A 23,076-nucleotide genomic window follows, 5' to 3' on the forward strand; every position below is an offset into this window, starting at 1 on the left:
GTGTGTGTGTGTGTGTGTGTGTGTGTGTGTGTGTGTGTGTGTGTGTGTGTGTGTTTATAGTGTTTAGAGTAGGTCACCGGACTCGCTTGGCCAATTTGAGTGTCTCTCTCGCTCTCTCTCTCTCTCACTCTCTCTCTCTCTTTCTCTTTCTCTCTCTCTCTCTCTCTCTCTCTCTCTGCTGGTTAAAGGTAAAGCTTGTCTGTTCAGGTATTGCTTTCATGCCCATTGCACGGCAGTCAATGTCAGTTAGAGGCCTCCATGGGACTTAAAGTTGTTTGTGTGAGACAGCGGCTATCTAGTTGAAATAGAGTGGATTAATTAGTTTGGAGAGAGTCTAAACCCTTGATTGATTGCAGGACTCCTCTACCGTTCATCAAATGTCACTGGGACGTCAGGCATCTTGGCAGAGAATTTGTCTGTCCCTGGAAGTGGGTCAGTGGAGTTCAGCACATCAGTTAATAACAGACACACAGAGATTGAAATGACACATTCAAAACACACACACACACACACACTCACAGCGTGCAGATTGAGTGGAAGCAGAAAACAATGACGTTCTGACTCACAGAACTGGCTGGTAGTGCTCTGTTATCTCTTTTCTGTTTCTCTCCTGTGACAAACCCATTAATAGTAATCCATGTTAATGGTACAATGGCATATGTGACTCATTTCAGGAAGTGCCTATGTCGCGCGTCAGTAGTTCACAGGAGAGCCATTTGAACCTAAACTTTTTTATGTTTTGGCAGAAATGCCCTCTGGAACATGTGAACTTTCATGTACATTAATAACAAACATGTATGCCATCTGTAAATACTAATAAAATTGTTAAATTACGAGCCTAGTTGGTTTAGCCACAGAAAAGGTATGCAACCTTCCCACCTGTCATGATTGTCTGAGATTATTTTTTATTTCTTATTTTACTAAGCAAGTCAGTTAAGAACAAATTCTTATTTTCAATGACAGCCTAGGAACAGTGGGTTAACTGCCTTGTTCAGGGGCAGAACAACAGATTTTTACCATGTCAGCTTGGGGATTCAATCTTTTGGTTACTAGTCCAATGCTCTAACCACTAGTCTGTCTAGCCGAATAAGTTGGCTGGACATGCCGAGAGGTGAGTTTGAATTGGTCTGCCATGTAGCACGCTTCTGTCTATAACATGAGCTGGTCAGTATTCAGTTCTACTACGCCATTTTCTCAAAAGTGAGGTTACAAGTTTATCAACTTTCAAAGTAGAATTACTTTCCCATTGTTCCTCAACTGTAGTGTATGATATACCAGGCAACCAGGGAAGACCAGTCTGTGACAGCGCTGAGGTGAACTTTTGCAGATACAACACTTTATTCTCTCTAAGCAGCAAACACTAGATATTCTTTGAAGAGAGTGCACAATTTTGAACATCAAAAGTTATTAATAAACAAATTAGGCACATTTGGGCACTCTTGATACAACATTTTGAACAGAAATGCAATGGTTCATTGGATCGGACTAAAACTTTGCACATACACTGCTGCCATCTAGTGGCCAATATCTAAATTGCACCTGGGCTGGAATAATACATTATGGCCTTTCTCTTACATTTCAAAGATGATGGTACAAAAAAAAATGTCTTCTTTGTATTATCTTTTACCAGATTTTAGGGTGGGCAGGTACCCTACTGGTTAGAGCATTGGGCCAGTAACCGAAAGGTTGGTGGATTGAATCCCCGAGCTGACAAGGTAAAAATCTGTTGTTCTGCCCCTGAACAAGGCAGTTAACCCACTGTTCCTAGGCCGTCATTGTAAATAAGAATTTGTTCTAGCCTGACTTGACTAGTTAAATAAAGGCAAAATAATATATATATATATATATATATATATTCTCCTACGTTCCTTTCACATTTCTACAAACTTTAAAGTGTTTCCTTTCAAATGGTGCCAAGAAAATGCATATCCTTGCTTCAGGGCCTGAGCTACAGGCAATTACATATGGGTATGTCATTTTAGGTGAAAATGTAAAAAAATGGGGCCGATCCTTAGAGTTAACTCACCACCACTAGTGAGCTGTGGAGCTTCTCAAATAAACGTCTCTTCACCTCAAACAGCAAGTAAACAATGTCTGTTTTTAGAATCAGTTGAGAATGACAATAGTTCCTCAAAATATTTCAAAAATATTTCCAGGTCTCTCCCTTTGATAACCACTCGGCATGAAAGGGAAAAATGTAATATCTGATTACTTCTTATCCATTGCACAACCAGCCTACAGCTGTGTCTGTCCCAAGGTCACTGGCGTGGGAAACTCTGAGGGCCCAGAATATGTTATACAATGTTTCAAGTTGGCTAGCGCAAGTTTCTGGGTGACCAAGTTGATAGTTGATACAATGTTTCAAGTTCGTTTCAGACATGCCATGCGTATAGCTGATGTGATTTATAGGATATTTATTTTTATCAGGATATTTTCTACCTGCAGGCTGCAATGTTTTTATGTGTTGGATTTATGTAGGCTTTTTTTTTACATAGTTGGCAATGAAAGTTACAGATTAGTAGAAATGGTAAGACAAATTGGCACTTCAAATGGAATAGATTGCCGGCCACTGCTTTAGCCTATTATGGTAACTTCAGGAGCATAACAGCAGAATCTGCCAAGTCCAGCATCAGCAGGAGAAAGAGGGTCGGGAACAGATTGTTTTTCTTCTGGTTACGCTATCTTGATCTCTGGCTCCCTCTTCAGTCATTTGTGTGTCTTAGTTAATTAATCAAACAGCATGCTTAAAGCATAATATCGTTGATTTTATTGAAAGACATATTTTATTTCTATATATGGGAAAATACACATTTTACAATTTGGACCAATCGATTGGTCAAAAAAAGACTACTCTTGGCAACAAAGATTGTTTTGGGTCGGGGAAAGCCCTAGCAGAAATACAGGAAATTAGCTATAGATGCCCAAAAAAAATCTGAGGGAGGAGTCCCAGACCCCCTGCCAGGTTATGTCCCCCCCACTTCTAAAACCAAAGTTGTGCCCCTGAAATATGACACAAACCGCACTAGGTGAATCAACTCTTCAACATCATCCTATAATGCTCTTCAAAATTCCTCCAAATATCCTAAAGCAGTGCAAACCTGTAGTGTGTCACACAGTAAATAACATTAACACTCTAGACAGACTGTAGGATCAGAGGAGGTCAACCATCAGCCCATAAATCCAGTCCATCAGACCATCAGCCCATAAATCCAGTCCATCATACCATCAGCCCATAAACCCAGTCCATCAGAGCATCAGCCCATAAACCCAGTCCCTCAGACCATCAGCCCATAAACCCAGAGAGCAGTCATCCGGCACTGGGCAGTGTGCTTGGGATGATAAAGGCTGGTCCTCCAAATATCAGATGTGACTGTGAGGTGAGCAGACAGGTGTGTGTGTGTGTGTGTGTGTGTGTGTGTGTGTGTGTGTGTGTGTGTGTGTGTGTGTGTGTGTGTGTGTGTGTGTGTGTGTGTGTGTGTGTGTGTGTGTGTGTGTGTGTGTGTGTGTGTGTGTGTGTGTGTGTGTGTGTGTGTCTGTGTGGTCAGACTGCAGCCTCGGGTACCACGTACCACCCACAGGATCACCTTCTGACATTCCACTGCAGTACTGACAATACCACAAGAGACCAGAATACATGACGCCCACAAATACACTCAAAACACACTACCTCAGCCAGCCACAGACTGACAGTGGAGGTTGCACTGCTGCAGCACAGACCTGGGTTCAAATACAATTTGACTGAGCTTGCCTTTTGCAATAGCACCAATACAACAGTCCCAAAAGTACAAGCCCAGCCCAGCCCAACTGTCACTCCAGGGAGGCTAAGATTTCAAATAGTATTTGAACCCAGGTCTGCTGCAGTATCATTCACACTGTGGCATATTATGCTGTTTCAGATTGCCTTACTGAGAAATGTCTGCCTCGTTTATAACAGTGCACTGCTGTTTTTATTGCTGCAATCAATCTTAAATGATGGATGCTTATCCATCTCCTCTTAGCATACTGATTATTGTTTTATTTTTACATATTTCCACAAACAGCATTTTATTGAGTCTCTCACCTCGCCCACCCATAACTCAAGATGTTGTATATTTCAGGGATAGTTTTTCCAATGTGTTGTTTTATTAGAGTCTATTTGGGCTCCCTGGCTGCTGATCATGTTGTATGCTGTGAGTGTGCTGGTTTGAAAAGTGGTGGTTGTGTGTGCATGTGTTTGTGTGTGTGTGCAGCTCTTTGAAGTGGTGTTAATGTGCTGTAATGAGGGTAATTACAGCCAGACTCCCACTGTGATCTCTGTGGGCTACAAGATCCTCGGCCCTCGCACTTTACCATACATACACACACATACACTCTCTCTCCCTCACACACTCACCCCAACGTGGACCCTCTCTCTTTCACACTTACACACACGCTCGTACAAACACACACTCATACTAAATCAATCCCTTTCTAGTTCACTCAGATGTACACACTTGCAAACATACACAAACACAAAACAATTGAAATCCCACACAGTAATGATAAGAGGTTCTCTCTCTCTCTCTCTCTCTCTCTCTCTCTCTCTCTCTCTCTCTCTCTCTCTCTCTCTCTCTCTCTCTCTCCCTCCCTCTCGCTCTCTCTCTCTCTTAATTCAATTCAATGGGACTTATTGGCATGTCTCTCTTTCTCTCTCTCTCCCTCTCGCTCTCTCTCTCTCTCTCTCTTAATTCAATTCAATGAGACTTATTGGCATGTCTCTCTTTCTCTCTCTCTCTCTCTCTCTCTCTCTCTCTCTCTCTCTCTCTGTCTCTCTTTCTCTCTCTCTCTCTAGGAGGATGTGAGATAGCTAAAAGCATGTCTGTTTGTCTGTCTCCCCTCCCTCCTGTAGAGAGGTTCCTGGGGAACCATCTTCTGAGCTACGGCCAGCTCCTTTCCCTGACCTTCACAGCCGAGGCCCAGTACCTCCTCCCTCACAGTGTCACAGTGCTCCTGGAAGGATCGGGAACCACCCTGTCAGCTGACCTTTCACCCCAACATGGACCTGTCCACCAGCCGGGCCTCGCTCCCCAGCACACCTTCACTCTCAGGTAAAACCTGTGTAAGGTGGCAACATTAGCTGAGGTGTGCATATGTGAGTGTGGTGTATGTGTATAGCATGTGTGCACGTGTGTATGACATACTAAAAGGCTACTACCACTGCTACTATACATGATATTACACATGTCACACATACAGTAGAGTCCTGAACCTCAGGCTGTGTGGATGAACAGTACCATCTTCATGGCAATATGATCCCTATCTGGATTGAGATACTATGGAATCTGCCTTATGGCTTTGTGTCAGACATAGTCGTGTCCTTTACTGTGCACCACTAAAGGTGTCCTTATGCTTCCCATCCAAAACAGTTCGTAACAGTTTGTGCATATATTATGACGATATTTGGTGTCGGTTTCTTTTCTGCTGTTCGTGCAAAACATGTTTTTTCTCGAGCTAAGCCGAAGTTTGGAGCCGAAGTCTACTCACCTTCATCGGTCATGGGTCAACAGTCAGGATTCTTCAATTAAGTGTTTGTTGTCATTCAATAATAGACTACTCTTTTTCATGCAATTTTTTTCCCTTGAGAAATACTGCACCAATCATCTTAGTTAGATGTAAAATTGCGCGACTACGATGTCCTCTGCAAAAAATAAATAATGAATGACAGACTTCTTGAGTTATCTTAGATAAATGTTGACTACTTTTTCAAGCAAAGGCATTTTTAGGGAGTAGGCGAGCACATTCATTCAGTTCACCTAGCCAAGTTCGACTAGGCGCCAGCCAAACCGAAGAATGCGGAAGCCTTAATGCGTTCCCCCTGCCCCCCAGCCCTTGGTGAAGGGGCAGTTTGGTTCCCCCCTTAAAGCAGCGGGGCCTGGGGACTGGAGTGTCATTAAGTGGGCCATCTATGGAGACAGGCTCCACACATGTCATTAGAGAGACAGATATCTGTCCCTACACACTCTCTCTCACACACACACACACACACACACACACACACACACACACACACACACACCACACACACACACACACACACACACACACACACACACACACACACACACACACACACACACACACACACACACACACACACAAACAGCATCCCCTCCTGCTGGAGCTCTCTTCCTGGCTCCACACGGTGTACGTTGAGATGGATCAACTGGGAAGTGGAGTGGTGTTTCTGTGTGTGTATCCATGCCTGTGTTTGTGTCATTTGACTGCAGACAATAACACAACACACACTTCCCCATCCCCTGGCTATGTACTCTGAGTGACAGATAGCATGCTGTATGTTATGACTGTGAGCCTGCATGTGTTGTGTGAATGTGTTGAATGTATTAGCCAGGATAAGTGGCTCTGTGTTTCCAGCAGACACCAGGATCATTTATAATCACAGGGAGTAGGGGGTGGATAGGGGTGTTCAGAGACTGAGGGGGTGGTTGATGCCCACATGTTAAATAGTGTTGGAGGAGTTAGCCTTTGTTGTTCTCCATTACAGTGTAGACTGTGGGGAGACACAATGGGTGGATACTTCTCATTCTAAATGTGTAAACAGGATACATGTTTGTGTATTCTGGTTCTCTTCTCTTCATCTTCATCCTCTCTTTTCTCTTCTGTCTACTTTCTCTTCTCCTCATCTCTCTCTCCTCTCCGCCCCTCTATGTCTCTATCTATCTGTGTGTGTGTGTGTGTGTGTGTGTGTGTGTGTGTGTGTGTGTGTGTGTGTGTGTGTGTGTGTGTGTGTGTGTGTGTGTGTGTGTGTGTGTGTGTGTGTGTGTGTGTGTGTGTGTGTGTGTGTGTGTGTGTGTGTGTGTGTGTGTGTGTGTGTGTGTGTGTGTTTGGTTTTACTATCCTTGTTAGGACCAGAAGTCCTCACAGGGATAGTAAAATAAAAAACATTTGGGGTCATTTCGCAGGTCCCCACAAGGTAAAAGGCTATTTTAGGGTTAGGGGTTAGAATTGGGATAAGGTTTACGGTTAGGAGTTAGGGTTAGGTTTAGGGTTAAGGTTAGAGGTTTGAGGTTAAGGTTAGGGTTAAGGTTAGGGATAGGATAAGGGTTAGGATTAGGTTTAGGGAAAATGGGAAAATTGGATTTTGAATGGGAATCCGTTGTTTGGTCCCCACAAAGATAGTAAAACAAACATGTGTGTGTCTGTCTATGTGTGGGCTCCCACCACACACTTTGCAGAGACCTCCAGTGGATTCCTGGTCACCTGATGATGTTCCTCTCATACTAGCATTCCTTAATTACAGGCTCAGTGTCTCTGGCTCTGCCCGGCTCTGATTAGAACCAAAATGGCCACTGCTCCATAGGGAAGACATGGCAGAGAGTTCTCTCACTTTCACATCAACCCCTGCTTATCGCTACACAGCAGCAGAGCAGCAGCTCCATTACGGGGGGCTGTGAGGCTGTGTTTGTAATTGTCTCCCTTTATAACTATGGCAGTCTAGGGGCCGGGGAACGAGGACCTCTGCAGAGGGGGAGAGGTCTGTGTGGTCCATAGACTGGACACACATTTTTTCACATACAGAGGAAGCTTAATATACTGTCAACACTAACTCATAGACACTGAGGACATATAGCTGATATACCTTGCCCAAATATAACACATTCACACACAGGACAGAGTAGGAACTGTATGTCCAACAGACAGCTTCCACATTCCCATTACTAACCCAAACATCCCATGCTACATTTCAGACGGTGGACATAAGATATGACTAATGCATTTATTCATTCCTACAAACATACTACACGTAACAATACTGTACAAACATGTTGCGGGCCTCGGTAATCATAGGGGCCTCAGTAATCGTAGGGGCCTCAGTAATCATGGAGCTGTGTTTGTGTTTGTTTTCCTCCAGACTTCACAAGGAGGAGACGAGGCTGAGGCCTTCTTTGTCTGCCTTCCAGTTCCACCATCTTCTCTTCAACCTCACTGCTATACAGATCAGCAACGCAGGAGGACACAACTGTAAGTGTGTGTGTGTTTACATGCGTGCATGTGTGTAGGAGTGGGTGTGTATAAGTGTGTGTGCATACATGCAAGGGGTACACGTCAAGCTAGCGTGTTGTTCATTATTTGTGCCTCCTGTACCCTATCACTAAGAGTATGTTCTTATTTAACCAAAGTAAAACAAATCCATCAGAAGAGTCATTGAGCTGGATGTGGTTCCTCTCTACCCTGTCAGTTCATTAATGGACAGCAGTCTGCTTCCTACTACTTGCTCTCAACCTGCTGCCCTCTCATTGGCTCCGGCCTCTTCTGGAACATCTCAGAGGAGAATCTGCGTGGTAACACCACTTGGCCTCGTGAACATCAGCTGTCAAGTTATTTCACTGGCAGGGGAAGTTCAGTACCAGAACTCTATCTCACTTAGTAACACTGCCTCAGTCACTCTCATATGGACCACATGCACCCACATACGTACACACACACATACACGCACACACACTCTTTCTAGTTTATACACACAACCACTTTGAGACTATTAAATGCAACAGAGGCACCCACGGACATTTTCATTACCAGTTAAGGCCTACTTTATATCGCTGAGTGTTCAACACACGCTTGCTCTCACTGAAGCATTGAGTTGTGCCAAATTCATCTATACAAGAGCAGCAGGACTTCTGCTCACAGATATTGCCTGTCTGTATTTCCACATCCTCTGCTCTTTAATGGAGTGGACGGGGGTACAGTGATGCTGTCTCTCTCTCTCTCTCTCTCTCTCTCTCTCTCTCTCTCTCTCTCTCTCTCTCTCTCTCTCTCTCTCTCTCTCTCTGATAGTGTTTAGGTCAGTGTACTGAGAGGATGTGAGAGGCATTATATTAGATTAGAGCACATAGATGACAGAACAGCTGTTAAAAGTCACCATCTCTCACTTAAGTTAAAGCCACACACACCATCTCTCACATTGAGTCAAAGCCACACACACATTCACATACGCACTATGTGCATGCACACTCACACATTCACACTCATGTACACATAGACGCACACAGTCTCTCTCTCTCTCTCTCACACACACACACACACACACACACACACACACACACACACACACACACACACACACACACACACACACACACACACACGCCACACACACACACACACAGCCTCTGCGCATCGCGGGGGAAAACACTGCTAATGATTTGTGTTCGGTCTCAAATGTATTCTCAAACAGTGTTAGAAGTGCCTTATCTCCGCAGGCCGCCAAGCAAATGCTAATATGAAAAAGTGCAATTTCGCCTTTTTCTCCCTCCCTGCACCAAAAAACAGATTAAGACATTCATTATTATTTTAATGACAGGATTGTCTGTAGGCGATGGTTGTCACATTGTTGGGTGAGGATCCTGTGTGACAGCTGAGTAGTGTTGAAGATGTAAGGTTAGGGTAGGAGGCTTCCACACAATCAGTAGAGGGAGAGGTGTGCGGGGTGGAGGGAGAGAGAGAGAGGAATGAAGAGAGGGGCAGAAAGAATGGGAGAGAGAGAGAAATGTAGAGAGAATGGAAAAGGGAGCGAGAAAAAGGGAGAGGGGAAGAGTGAGGAGAGAGAGATGGAGAGAAGGAAATGGAGAAAGGGTATAGAGATGGAGAGCGAGAGAGGCATAGAAGGAGAGAGAGAGAGGGGGAGAGTGAGAGAGAGAGAAGAGAGAGAGAGAGAGAGAGAGAGGGAAAGGGGAATACCTAGTCAGTTGTACATCTGAATGCATTCAACTTAAATGTGTCTTCCGCATTTAACCCAACCCCTCTGAATCAGAGAGGTGCGGGTGGCTGCCGAGAGACAGGGAGAGGGAGAGGGAGATGGTTTAACTGGCAGCCAGGAGTATGGTAGTCGGAGGGGATGAGTTGGTTGGGGGCTGATTTGAGGTTGGTAAATTAACTGTGTTGGATCGTTGCTTAAGGATCAGGGTGATCACGACTTGTTAGAGCCCCAGGTCTCTCTCTTCCTCATGCTTATTCTGTCTTTTTTAAATGTCTCTTTCCCTCCCTCACTTTCTCTCTCGTTACACATTAATTCATTCATTCACACATTCTATATTTTTGATCTCATGAAAATCACACATCCCTTACTCACCGTGATGCACGCACACACACACACATCCTCACTGGCACTGGTAAAGAGCCTCTGAAAGCCCGGGCACTGGACCTTGAGTGGTGGTGGTAGTATTCTGTACAATGGCTGAGGAGGATTCAACCTGGACTATCCTCATCACTATTCATGGAGGAAGAGAGGAAAGAGGAATCAGTAATCCCAGTGGGTGCAGGCTCCCCCAATACCTCCACTTTTCTTCTCTTCCTTTCCTCCTTTCCTCCTCCTCTCCTCCCTCGCTCCACTGCTCTGATTTATTCATTTGTTTTATCAGAGATTCTCAGAGTGAGGTAGATAGGTGTGTGCCCACATTTACATCACAAGAGCGCAGGTATGCACACACACACACACACACACACACACACACACACACACACACACACACACACACACACACACACACACACACACACACACACACACACACACACACACAACTTGCTTAAATTCCTAGATGAATCTTGTTTCTGATGATAAAACTCAGTATTAGTGGACCATTGTCTTCTGGATGTGAGAGTAACCTTTTGAGGACGTGTGAGTATTCATGACCTCTCCAGATTTGGAGATAAAGTATTAATGATCTCCATCCTCTCTCCCCAGACACGTCCCAACTCTCAGGGGTAACCCTGGCTTCCGCTGCCCCCTTCTCCAGTCCTGTTACCCCCTCTACCCCCCCTGCTCCCTGGGTAGAGGTGTGTACATGCCCTCCTGGATTTGGGGGTCAGTTCTGTGAGCTCTGTGCCCCAGGATTCAGCAGAGAGGTCCCTAATGGAGGACCCCTGTCTCCCTGTGTGCCCTGCACCTGCCACCAGCATGGACCCTGCCACCCTGAGACAGGTAGAAGTCTCTCGTGTTTTTCTTTTTTTCTTGTTCTCTCATTTTCTCATTCCCTCTCTATACCTCTATTTCTCTCTTCTCTTAACCTCTTCTTTTTCCTTCTCCCCTCTTCTCTACTCTTTTCTACTCGACTTTCCCTCTCTCTCAATTCAATTCAATTCAATAGACTTTATTGACATGGCAAGTTAAATTACTTACACTGTCAGTATACATATAACAAAAATGGTGGGATCAACAGCAATAAGAATAATAGTAGTGAAAATGGGATTACCATTAACAGCAACTACAACAACAATATTAATGAGGATAATAATAATACCAAGCAATGGTAGTAGACCAGTCTCAACATGAATGAGAAGCTACATGGCATGATATGAAAGCCAAAACAAAACTAAATGGGAAATATTATTGACATTACATAGCACTTTTCACTGGCTGTCCCTCAGGTTGTGGCAGGAGAACACATTTTGTCTTTTCACCCAATAAATATTAGATCTTTGTCTCTATCTCTCCCCTGGAGCAGAGTGAGCACGGCCTGTCCTCTCTGGGCAGCCAGGTTTGCCTGTGACGACCGGTCTCTATGGCCAAACTGTGCTCACTGTGACTGAACCTAGTCAGTGTTTTCCTCAGTTTTCTATCAGTCACAGCGGTCGATAGTCTGCCACCATGAACTGTCTGTTTAGAGCCAAATAGCATTGAAGTTTACTTCGATTTTTTTGTGATGTCTTTCCAATAGGTGATATCTTTTTCTTTTTTCTTTGTGATGATTTGGTTGGGCCAGATTTTCTGAACGCTGTTTTGAGGCTCTATGGGGTCGGTTTGGGTTATTGAACTGAGCCCTTGACTCTTTTCTTGTAGGGATGTGTAATGAAATGTTTTGGAGTCACTTGTTTTTAGATGGTTGTAAAGTTTGATGGCTCTTTTTTCTACTAGAATAAGGAAAGGGTATTGGCCCAATTCTGCTCTACATGCATTATTTTGCTCTGCATGCAGTATTTCGATTGGATGTTTGTCACATTTGGTAAATTCATTATTAGAGAGCGGACTCCATACTTCACTGCCATATAGAGCAACTGGTTCTTTTGCCAGATTCTAATTGGAATTTCGATTTTAATGTTCCTTTTAATGGCATAGAATGCTCTTCTTGCTTTGTCTCTCAGCTCATTCACAGCCATGTGAAAGCTACCTGTGTTGCTGATATTTAGTCCTAGATACGTGTAGTTTTTGGTGTGTTCTAATAGAACTGTGTCGAAATAGAATTTATATTTGTCATCCTGATTTCCGGACCTTTTTTGGAATATCATTATATTCATTTTTTTTTAATTAATGGTCAGAGCCCAGTTCTGACCGAACCTGTGCAGATGATCTAGGTGCTGCTGTAACCCCTCCTTAGTGGGAGACAGTAGAATCAGGTCATCTGCGCACAGCAGACACTTGATTTCAGTGTTGTGTAGGGCGAGAACAGGTGCTGCCAATTCTTCTAATGTTTTTTCAGATTGATTAATGTAGATGTTAAATATTGTTGGACTTATTGGGCAGACCTCTTTCACTACACGTCCCTCAGAGAAGAAGTCTGTTTGCTTGTTGCCAACTTTAACCGCACATTTGTTTTTAGTGTACATTGATTTAATAACATCATATGTTTTATTAGTTCTATTAGTTTATAAAAAAATACATTTGTGCCAAATTGAATTACATGCTTTCTTGAAGTCTACAAAACACAAGTAGATTTTGCCTTTGTTTTGGTTTACTTGTTGTTATTTGGAGTGTGCAGGGTGTAAATGTGGTCTGTTATACGATAATATATTTTTTTAATAATAATAATAAAATGTAAAAAATCCAATCTGGCTTCCGCTTAGGACATTGTGTTCATCAAGGAAATTATGTAGTCTGCAATTTATGATACTGCAGAGAATTTATCCTAAGTTGCTGTTAACGCAAATTCCTCTGTGATTATTTGGGTCAAATTTGTCAACATTTTTATAGACTTGAATTTGGATTCGTGGTCTGTATCTTTGATCATTTCATTTAAAATACCATTAGCACCACAGGCCTTTTTTGGTTGGAGAGTGCATAGTTTTTCCAATAATTATTTTTCTGTAGCTGGGGTTATCCACAGGATTCTGATAGTCTTTGACTGCTGATTCAAGGATTTGTAATTTTTCTTGTATATCATTTTTTTCTGGGCTCTTTTTTATATTGCTGTAGAAGTTTGCAAAGTGATTTCTCCACATACAGTGGGAAGAAACAGTATGTGAACCCTTTAGAATTACCTGGACTTCTGCATAAATTGGTCATAAAATTGCATCTGATCTTCATCTAAGTCACAACAATAGACAAACACAGTCTGCTTAAACTAATAACACACAAACTATTAATTGTTCATGTCTTTATTGAACACACCGTGTAAACATTCCCAGTGCAGGTTGGAAAAAGTATGTGAACCCATGGATTTAATAACAGGTTGACCCTCCTTTGGCAGCAATAACCTCAACCAAATGCTTTCTGTAGTTGCGGATCAGACCTGCACAACAGTCAGGAGGAATTTTTCCTCTTTAGAAAACTGTTTCAGTTCCACAATATTCTTGGGATGTCTGGTGTGAACCGCTCTCTTGAGGTCATGCCACAGCATCTCAATCGGGTTGAGGTCAGGACTCTGACTGGGCCACTCCAGAAGGCGCATTTTCTTCTGTTGAAGCCATTCTGTTGTTGATTTACTTCTGTCTTTTGGGATGTTGTCCTGTTGCATCACCTAACTTCTGTTGAGCTTCAATTGGCGAACAGATAGCCTTACATTCTCCTGCAAAATCTTTTGATAAACTTGGGAATACATTTTTCTGTCGATGATAGCAAGCTGTCCAGGCCCTGAGGCAGCAAAGAAGCCCCAAACCATTATGCTCCCTCCACCATACTTTATAGTTGGGATGAGGTTTCGATGCTGGTGTGCTGTGCCTTTTTTTCTCCACACATAGTGTTGTGTGTTCCTTCCAAACAACTCAACTGTAGTTTCATCTGTCCACAGAATATTTTGCCAGTAGCACTGTGGAACATCCAGGTGTTATTTTACGAACTTCAGACTTTTTTTTGGACAGCAGTGTCTTCTTCCACGGTGTCCTCCCATGAACACCATTCTTGTTTAGTGTTTTACGTACTGTAGCACGGTGTCCTCCCATGAACACCATTCTTGTTTAGTGTTTTACGTACTGTAGACTCGTCAACAGAGATGTTAGCATCTTCCAGAAGTCTTTAGCTGATTCTTCTTAACCTCATTGAGCATTCTGCGCTGTGCTCTTGCAGTCATCTTTGCAGGACGACCACTCCTAGGGAGAGTAGCAACAGTGCTGAACTTTCTCCATTAATAGACAATTTGTCTTACCGTGGACTGACTTTTAGAGATAGTTCTGTAACCCTTTCCAGCTTTATGCAGGGCAACCGTTCTTAATCTGAGATCTCTTTTGTTCGAGGCATGGTTCACATCAGGCAATGCTTCTTGTGAATAGCAAACTCTTTTGTGAGTGTTTTTTATGGGGCAGGGCAGCTCTAACCAAAATCTCCAAACTCGACTCATTGATTCGACTCCAGGTTAGTTGACTCCTGACTCCAATTAGCATTTGGAGAAGTCATTAGCCTAGGGGTTCTCATACTTTTTCCAACCTACACTGTGAATGTTTAAATTATGTATTCAATATAGACAAGAAAAATACAATCATTTGTGTGTTATCAGTTTAAGCACACTGTGTTTGTTTATTGTTGTGACTTACATGAAGATCAGATCAAACAATGTAAAATGTATGCAGAAATCCAGGAAATTCCAAAAGGGTCAGATACTTTTTCTTGCCACTGTATCCCCATTTTGCATAGCCAATTCCTCATGATGAGGTTTGTTTAATTTATTCAAATTCTCCCAGAAGTGGTTTGATTGTATGGATTCCTCAATTACTTCCAGCTGACTTCTAATGTGCTGTTCCTTTTTTGTTCTTATGGTGAGTTTGTATTGCTTCAGTGTTTCCCCATATTGAAGGCATATATTTTTGTTGTCTGGGTCTCTGTATTTTTGAATAGATACACAGTTGAAGTCGGAAGTTTACATACACCTTAGCCAAATACATTTAAACTCAGTTTTTCACAATTCCTGACATTTAATCTGAGTAATATTCCCTGTTTTAGGTCAGATAGGATCACCACTTTATTTTAAGAATGTGAAATGTCAGAATAATAGTAGAGAGAATGATTTATTGCAGCTTTTATTTCTTTCATCACATTCCCAGTGGGTCGGAAGTTTATATACACTCAATTAGTATTTGGTAGCATTGCCTTTAAATTGTTTAACTTGGGTCAAATGTATAGGGTAGCCTTCCACAAGCTTCCCACAATAAGTTGGGTGAATTTTGGCCCATTCCTCCTGACAGAGCTGGTTGTAACTGAGTAAGGATTGTAGGCCTCCTTGCTCGCATAAGCTTTTTCAGATCTGACCACAAAGTTTCTATAGGATTGAGGTCAGGGTTTTGTGATGGCCACTCCAATACCTTGACGTTGTTGTCCTTAAGCCATTTTGCCACAATTTTGGAAGTATGCTTGGGGTCATTGTCCATTTGGAAGACCCATTTGTGACCAAGCTTTAACTTCCTGTCTGATGTCTTGAGATGTTGCTTTAATATATCCACATAATTCTTCTTCCTCATGATGCCATCTATTTTGTGAAGTGCAGCAGTCCCTCCTGCAGCAAAGCATCCCCACAACATGATGCTGCCACCCCCATGCGTCACTGTTGGGATGGTGTTCTTCGGCTTGCAAGCCTCCCCCTTTTTCCTCCAAACACAACAATGGTCATTATGGCCAAACAGTTCTATTTTTGTTTCATCAGACCAGAGGACATTTCTCCAAAAAGTATGATCTTTGTCCCCATGTGCTGTTGCAAACCGTAGTCTGGCTTTTTTTTAATGGAGGTTTTGGAGCAGTGGCTTCTTCCTTGCTGAGCTGCCTTTCAGGTTATGTCGATATAGTACTCGTTTTACTGTGGATATAGATACTTTTGTACCTGTTTCCTCCAGCATCTTCACAAGGTCCTTTGCTGTTGTTCTGGGATTGATTTGCACTTTTCGCACACCAAGGTATGTTCATCTCTAGGAGACAGAACACCTCTCCTTCCTGAGCGGTGTGACAGCTGCGTGGTCCATTGGTGTTTATACTTGCTTACTATTGTTGGTACAGATGAACGTGGTACCTTCAGGCGTTTGGAAATTGCTCCCAAAGATGAACCAGACTTGTGGAGGTCTACACTTATTTTTCTGAGGTTTTGGCTGATTTCTTTTGATTTTCCCATGATGTCAAGCAAAGAGGCACTGAGTTTGAGGCCTTGAAATACATCCACAGGTACACCTCCAATTGACTCAAATGAGTAGTAGCCTATCAGATGCTTCTAAAGCCATGACATCATTTTCGGGAATTTTCCAAGCTGTGTAAAGTGTGTGATACAGTGAATTATAAGTGAAATAATCTGTCTGTAAACAATTGTTGGAAAAATGACTTGTGTCATGCACAAAGTAGATGTCCTAACCGACTTGCCAAAACTATAATTTGTTAACAAGAAATTTGTGGAATGGTTGAAAAATGAATTTTAATGACTCCAACCTAAGTGTATGTAAACTTCCGACTTCATCTGTATTTTTCAATTACTTTCTTCGATTTTTGCAATCATTATCAAACCATTTTTCATTATCTATTGTTTTTGCTTTGCTCGTATGTTTCTTTAGATTAGCCAACGAGGCTAATTTGTCAAATATAAAGTTTATGTTCCAAACGGCCAAGTTTACACCTTCATTGCTGTAGGAGAATGTTAATGCTAAAAAGCTGTCCAGGAGAGATTGTATTTTTTGGCTACTAATTGCTTTGTGGTAGATGTCTGTACTGTTTGCATTCCATCTATAGGCCTGTTAAGTATCATGTAATTTATTGGGCCTTGATGCTTCCTGGTTGGGTTCAGCTCTTCTCAGATCCACTATGATTTTACTGTGATCTGAGAGAGGTGTTAGTGGGCTGACTGTGAAGGCTCTGAGAGACTCTGGGTTGAGGTCGGTGATGAAGTACTCTACAGTACTGCTGCCAAGGGATGAGCTGTAGGTGTACCAACCAAAAGAGTCCCCTCTTAGCCTACAATTGACTATGTACAGACCCAGTGTACGACAGAGCCTCAGGAGCTGTACTCCATTTTTGTTTTTCACTTTGTCATAGTTGTTTCTGGGGGTGTATGTGGGGAGGGAAAGGTTGTTGCTTCCCGGTAGGTGTTTGTCCCCATGACTGTTAATAGTGTCTAGTTCTTTCCCACATACCAGTACATTGCCTAGGGCCTGAAAGTGACTTATCTCCCCCTCTAGAATGGAGACACTCTCTTCATTGAAGTAGGGTGACTGAGGGGGGAATATATGTGACACAGAGGAAGACGTTTTTATCTGATAAGATAGCCTCCTTGTTGATTTTTAACCTGATAAAGAATTCTCCTGTTTTGGTCAATTCTATTGAATTAGTTAGTTCAGATTCATACCATATTAGCATTCCCACCGAGTCTCTGCCCTGTGTGATTCCTTTTAATTTGGTTGATGTTATGATTATCTATGTCACTCCCTGATCTGTTCCACCTGTCCTTGTGCTTGTCTCCACCCCCCTCCAAGTGTTGCCCATCTTCCCCATTGTCCCCTGTGTATTTATACCTGTGTTCTCTGTTTGTCTGTTGCCAGTTTGTTTTGTTTCGTAGAACCTACCAACGTTTTGTTTTCCCTGCTCCCGCCTGTTCCTTGCTGTTGTTGTCTAGTTTCCCGGTTCTGACCGTTCTGCCTGCCCTGAGCCTGCCTGTCATCCTGTACCTTTGCCCCACTTCTCTGGATTACTGACCTCTGCCTGACCTGACCCTGAGCCAGCCTGCTGTTCTAGTGCCTTACACCTCTCTGGATTATTGACCCCTGCCTGCCTTGACCTGTCATTTGCCTGCCCCTGTTTAAAGAATAAACTTTCGTTTCTTCAACACTGTCTGCACCTGGGTCATACCTTAAAGCAGGATAATCTCCCTATAACCTAATGGACAGCCAATGGAAACATCACCTCTGCACCATGTGTCCTGTAGCAGTACAATATCAACATCAATTTCCTTCAGGAAATCTTGGTTGCTGGTCTTTAGCCCAAAAGCAGAGGACTTCAATCCTTGTAAATTCCAACATGCAACTTCAAAATACCTTCAAAATGAGATAAACACTCACAATCCAACAAGAACTATTAAAATAGGATTTTTTAATTAACGTACCTCTTATTATGCAAATGTGATTTGTTTATCATTTAAGATAGCATTTGTGTCATGCCACTTGGATGTAGTGTGAGGATGGTGGAGCTCTTGTGCTCATCTTACCATATACTAGACTCAACATTTGTTTAATATCACTAATTTTGTTGGTGGAGGATGGGCCAGTTGCTCCTCTCACAGCCTGTGTGTAGCTCAGGGGGGTGGGGGGTGGAGATTGCTCCACTGTTCCTGGGTAGAGCGGTCGGGCTGCGGTTTAAAGTGACGTCCTTGAGAGTCTTGGCAAGGTTGGGGACTGTCTCCCTGTACAGGTGAACATGGTCATAGAGACAGTCCAGATCGAGGGTGGGATGGTGGGCCAGGTCTACATTAGGTAGCACGGCACAGTCCCGGGAGAGACTGACGTTTATTCTTTGGATTGTGGCAGGGTGGAAGTCCTTCCTCCGTAAAAGGGTTGACACCACGATCCTTGAGTTGGGGAAGATTGCGGGGGCCTTCTCAATCATTCCTCGGAGTGAAGTTGCCACCCTCTCATACTGAGCACGCAGGCCGTTGCTTCTGGTGTGTATGATTATGTGGCTTGGCGACCCAAGCTGGGCCTTATGAAGCTCCATGGCACTCTGCATTGTTGGGCACCACACCTTTCTCGTTTTGTGTCTAGGGAAAAGTTTATTCTCCTGAACAAACATCCCATTTGAGTCCATCAACGGGACGATGTCAGCCAGTGTTTCTTCTGGACTGGAGGAGGTAGAGTGGAGGCTGGTGGGTGTTGGAGCTGGGATGTGGCTGGTCTGTGCCGGTGCCACTGTCAGTGGGAGGCTGCTCTGTGGGCTGGGGCAGGCGTACAGTAGGCAGGGCTGGGTAGGCCTGGCTGGTTGAGTCGGGCTCCTCTGCTGTGTGAGGACAGGTCATAAAGTGATGATCTATGATGACCTGTCCTCTGATCATTTTCTCACCTGCAGCTCCTCTCTTAGTGTGGTCAGCTCATTATTACTGCTCTGCCTGTCTTTTTGGAGCTCTCTCATTTCCTTTGTTAGATCAGCCAGCTCTCTATTGAGTCCGTCTCGCTCTTGCTGAACCTCTTTCAGCTGTGTTGCAAGGCTGCTGTCCTGCTCTGTCCGCACCTTGGTTAGGAGCTCCTCTAAGATGTGGATGTCTGGTTGCTGTTTGCTCACACTCTCCCTGAGCAGAACCACCTCCCCCTCCAGTCTGGTGAACTCATCCCTCATGGCAGCCATGGTGGTGAGGAGGACCACCTCCCCCTCCAGCCATGATGGTGAAGAGGGCCTGAGTCTGCTCTGCACTGAGTGGGTCGCTCTCCACCTGGGCCGTGTCCTCCACTATGGTGGGAAGAGAGGTGCTGGATGTGCCTTTTTGGTTGGGGATAGTGGGGGTAAGGCTGGTGCTGGTGGAGTTTGTCTTGTGGGAGGGCATGCCACTGGTTGGTGTCCTCTCTCTCTGCTCTCTCCTTAATGGTCGTAAGTCTGTTTCAAACAACCTAATGTTACCTTGCACGATGACAGTCCCAGTCTTGTAGAGGTTGATTGTTATCATGGTGCTGTCAGAGTCGTCTGTGTCTTTGACTTTCAGCTTCCAGCCATTACAGATTCCCTCTTTCTTTATGGATGGGTAGGGAGAGCAGACTTCTGAGCACCATGCATTTGGCTGGTCAGTGAGAAAGATAAGATTACTCTCATCACTGTTTTTGTAGAGGTCTGCAAAAAGGGTTTCTGGCCTCCCTTTTAGTAGTTTTTGTTTAAAAGCCTTCCTCGTTGTGTCATTTTTGGCCTCTGGGGGGTAGAGAATGTATTCAGCGCTGAGAGGGAGTGGGGACATGGTGCCTGTGGACTCTGCTACTACTGCTGCTGCTCTGTTCTGATGCACCGTTGCCATGGCAACCCGTTTTGTTTGTCTGCTGCTGTTGCTAGCTAGTTCTAAATTTAGCTAAGAAAAAACTGCAAAAAGTGAAAAATCTTAACACAAACAAATGGAAGATATGTTTAAAGTTAGAGTCTGTGCTCCTTTTTGGTTTTCTCACTCAGTTTGGTAGTTTGATGTAGTTGTATTAACTCTCTAGGTTTGTTCTAGCTACATTTTTCTGCCTATCTTGTTAGCCTGCTGGCTAGGTTTTTGTTATGTAGCTAGCTAGTGAGAGTCAAAACTTATTTATTTCATGCGCAAAGTTCCTTTTTTTATATTGTGATTTAATATAGTTGTTGTTCATCACTTCTTGTCTTGAATTATTTTTAGATTCGAGTGTTTATCTCATTCTAAAAACAAAAAATCAGGAGCTAACGTTGAACATGCCTGTAGCTTTTTCTCTCTCTCTCTCTGTCTCTCTCTCTTTCCTTCTCTCTTCATCTCGTATCTCTTTATTACTCTCTTAGATGACTCTTACAGCCAATGACAGCAAAACATAGATTTCCGCCCTCATTCCATATTTCTATCTTTATTCTCCTATCACTCTCTGATTTCTCTCCAGCCAGAGACAAGAATGATGACCCTTTACCCTTTTCTCTATCTCCCTCCATCTCGTTCTACCTCCATTTACTGACAGAACTTTCTGTCCTTATTTCACTCTTTGGCTTTCTGTTTCTCTCTCTCTCTCTTCTAACAAGAGACAGGTAAAGGGTCACCTTACATCCTCCCATCTCTCTTTCTCTCAGACTTTTTCCAACTCTCCTAGACACAATGAGTACCCACCCTGCCCTCTATCTGTTTATCTCCATCTCTTTTTCATTTCCTTCTCCTTCTTTCCCTGCCCCTGTATTCATCTCAGACTCAGACAGAGATATGACCTAGTTAGGAGTTGCCTGGAGCCTCAAGTGTCTGTCTGTCTGTCTGTCTGTCTGTCTGTCTGTCTGTCTGTCTGTCTGTCTGTCTGTCTGTCTGTCTGTCTGTCTGTCTGCCTGTTTTTTATTTGTCTTTATCTGTCTTTCGTTTTTTATTTAGTTAATTCATTGTCACAAAACAGAGCAGAACAGGAGTTTCACAATATAATAATATCACAAACATGATTTGCTGCCTTTACACCCTGAGTGAGTATACAGTTGAAGTCGGGAAGTTTACATACATCTTAGCCAAATACATTTAAACTCAGTTTTACACAATTCCATTTAATCCTAGTAAAAATTCCCTCTCTTAGGTCAGTTAGGATCACCACTTTATTTTAAGAATGTGAAATGTCAGAATAATAGTAGAGAGAATGATTTATTGCAGCTTGAATTTCTTTCATCACATTCCCAGTGGGTCAGAAGTTTACATACACTCAATTAGTATTTGGTAGCTTTGCCTTTAATATGGGCAGGTGGGACGGTAGCGTCCCAACTGGCCAACATCCGGTGAAATTGCAGAGCGCGAAATTCAAACTACAGAATTATAAATATTTAACTTTCATAAAATCACAAGTGTAATACATCAAAATAAAGCTTAACTTCTTGGTAATCCAGCCGCTGTGTCAGATTTCAAAATGGCTTTACGGCAAAAGCACACCATGTGATTATCTGAGGACAGCACCCTGCATACAAAACCACAAAAAAACATATTTCAACCAGACATGTGCGACACGAAAGTCAGAAATAGCGATATAATAAATGCCTTACCTATGATGATCTTTTTCTGTTGGCACTCCAAAAGGTCCCAGTTACATCACAAATGGTCCTTTCGCTCGATAATGTCCTTCTTTAAATCCATAAAAACTCAGTTTAGCTGACTTGTTTCAGTCAATCATCCACCCAGTTTCCCTCCATCAAAATGCATACAAAATTAATCCCAAACGTTACTAATAAACTTTTCCAAACAAGTTAAACAAAGTTTATAATCAAACCTTAGGTACCCTGATACGTAAATAAATGATCAAATTTAAGACGGAGAATCGTTATTGTCTTTACCGGAGAAAAATACCAAAGAACGCGTTCTCAATCACGCGCTTGGAAACACTACAGCCAAAATGGGAGCCACCTAGAAAAACTACAATTTCTGGCTCCTTTTTCCAAAAACCAGCCTGAAACTCTTTCTAAAGACTGTTGACATCTAGCGGAAGCCCTAGGAACTGCAATCTGGGAGGACTTCACCTTATAATAAAAGTGACAGCCATTGAAAATAGTGGAAGGCTGATTTTTTTTTTGGGGGGGGGGGGGGGGATGGTTTGTCCTCGGGGTTTCGCCTGCCATATCAGTTATGTTATACTCACAGACATTATTTTAACAGTTTTAGAAACGTTGGAGTGTTTTCTATCCAAATCTACCAATTATATGCATATCCTAGCTTCTGGGTCTGAGTAACAGGCAGTTTACTTTGGGCACGCTTTTCATCCAGACGTGAAAATACTGCCCCCTACCCAAGAGAGGTTAAATTGTTTAACTTGGGTCAAATGTTTCAGGTAGCCAAAAAGTTCAATCTTTGTTCCCATGTGCAGTTGCAAACCATAGTCTGGCTTTTTTTATGGCGGTTTTGGAGCAGAGGTTTCTTCCTTGCTGAGTGGCCTTTCAGGTTATGTCGATATAGGACTTGTTTTACAGTGGATATAGATAATTTTGTACCCGTTTCCTTCAGCATCTTCACAAGGTCCTTTACTGTTGTTCTGGGATTGATTTGCACTTTTCGCACCAAAGTACATTCATCTCTAGGAGACAGAACGCGTCTCCTTCCTGAGCGGTATGACGGCTGCATGGTCCCATGGTGTTTATACTTGCGTACTATTGTGTGTACAGATGAACGTGGTACCTTCAGGCATTTGGAAATTGCTCCCAAGGATGAACCAGACTTGTGGAGGTCTACAATTGTTTTACAAGGTCTTGGCTGATTTCTTTTGATTTTCCCATGATTTTCC

The 23,076-nt window shown here is 43.1% G+C and overlaps 1 protein-coding gene across 1 annotated transcript in view; it reads left to right on the plus strand.

Moving 5' to 3' along the window:
- Positions 1-23,076, plus strand: part of LOC106568667 (laminin subunit gamma-3) — a 198,000-nt gene that overhangs the window by 78,811 nt on the left and 96,113 nt on the right. Inside the window, exons 10-12 of the mRNA XM_014139189.3 lie at positions 4,868-5,066; positions 7,889-7,998; positions 10,721-10,957. Of these exons, the coding sequence (XP_013994664.3) occupies positions 4,868-5,066; positions 7,889-7,998; positions 10,721-10,957 (546 nt within the window). The remainder of the gene's footprint in view (positions 1-4,867; positions 5,067-7,888; positions 7,999-10,720; positions 10,958-23,076) is intronic.

The sequence above is a fragment of the Salmo salar genome, chromosome 01 (genome assembly GCF_965601325.2).
Source record: "Salmo salar chromosome 01, fSalSal1, whole genome shotgun sequence".
NCBI lineage: Eukaryota > Metazoa > Chordata > Actinopteri > Salmoniformes > Salmonidae > Salmo > Salmo salar.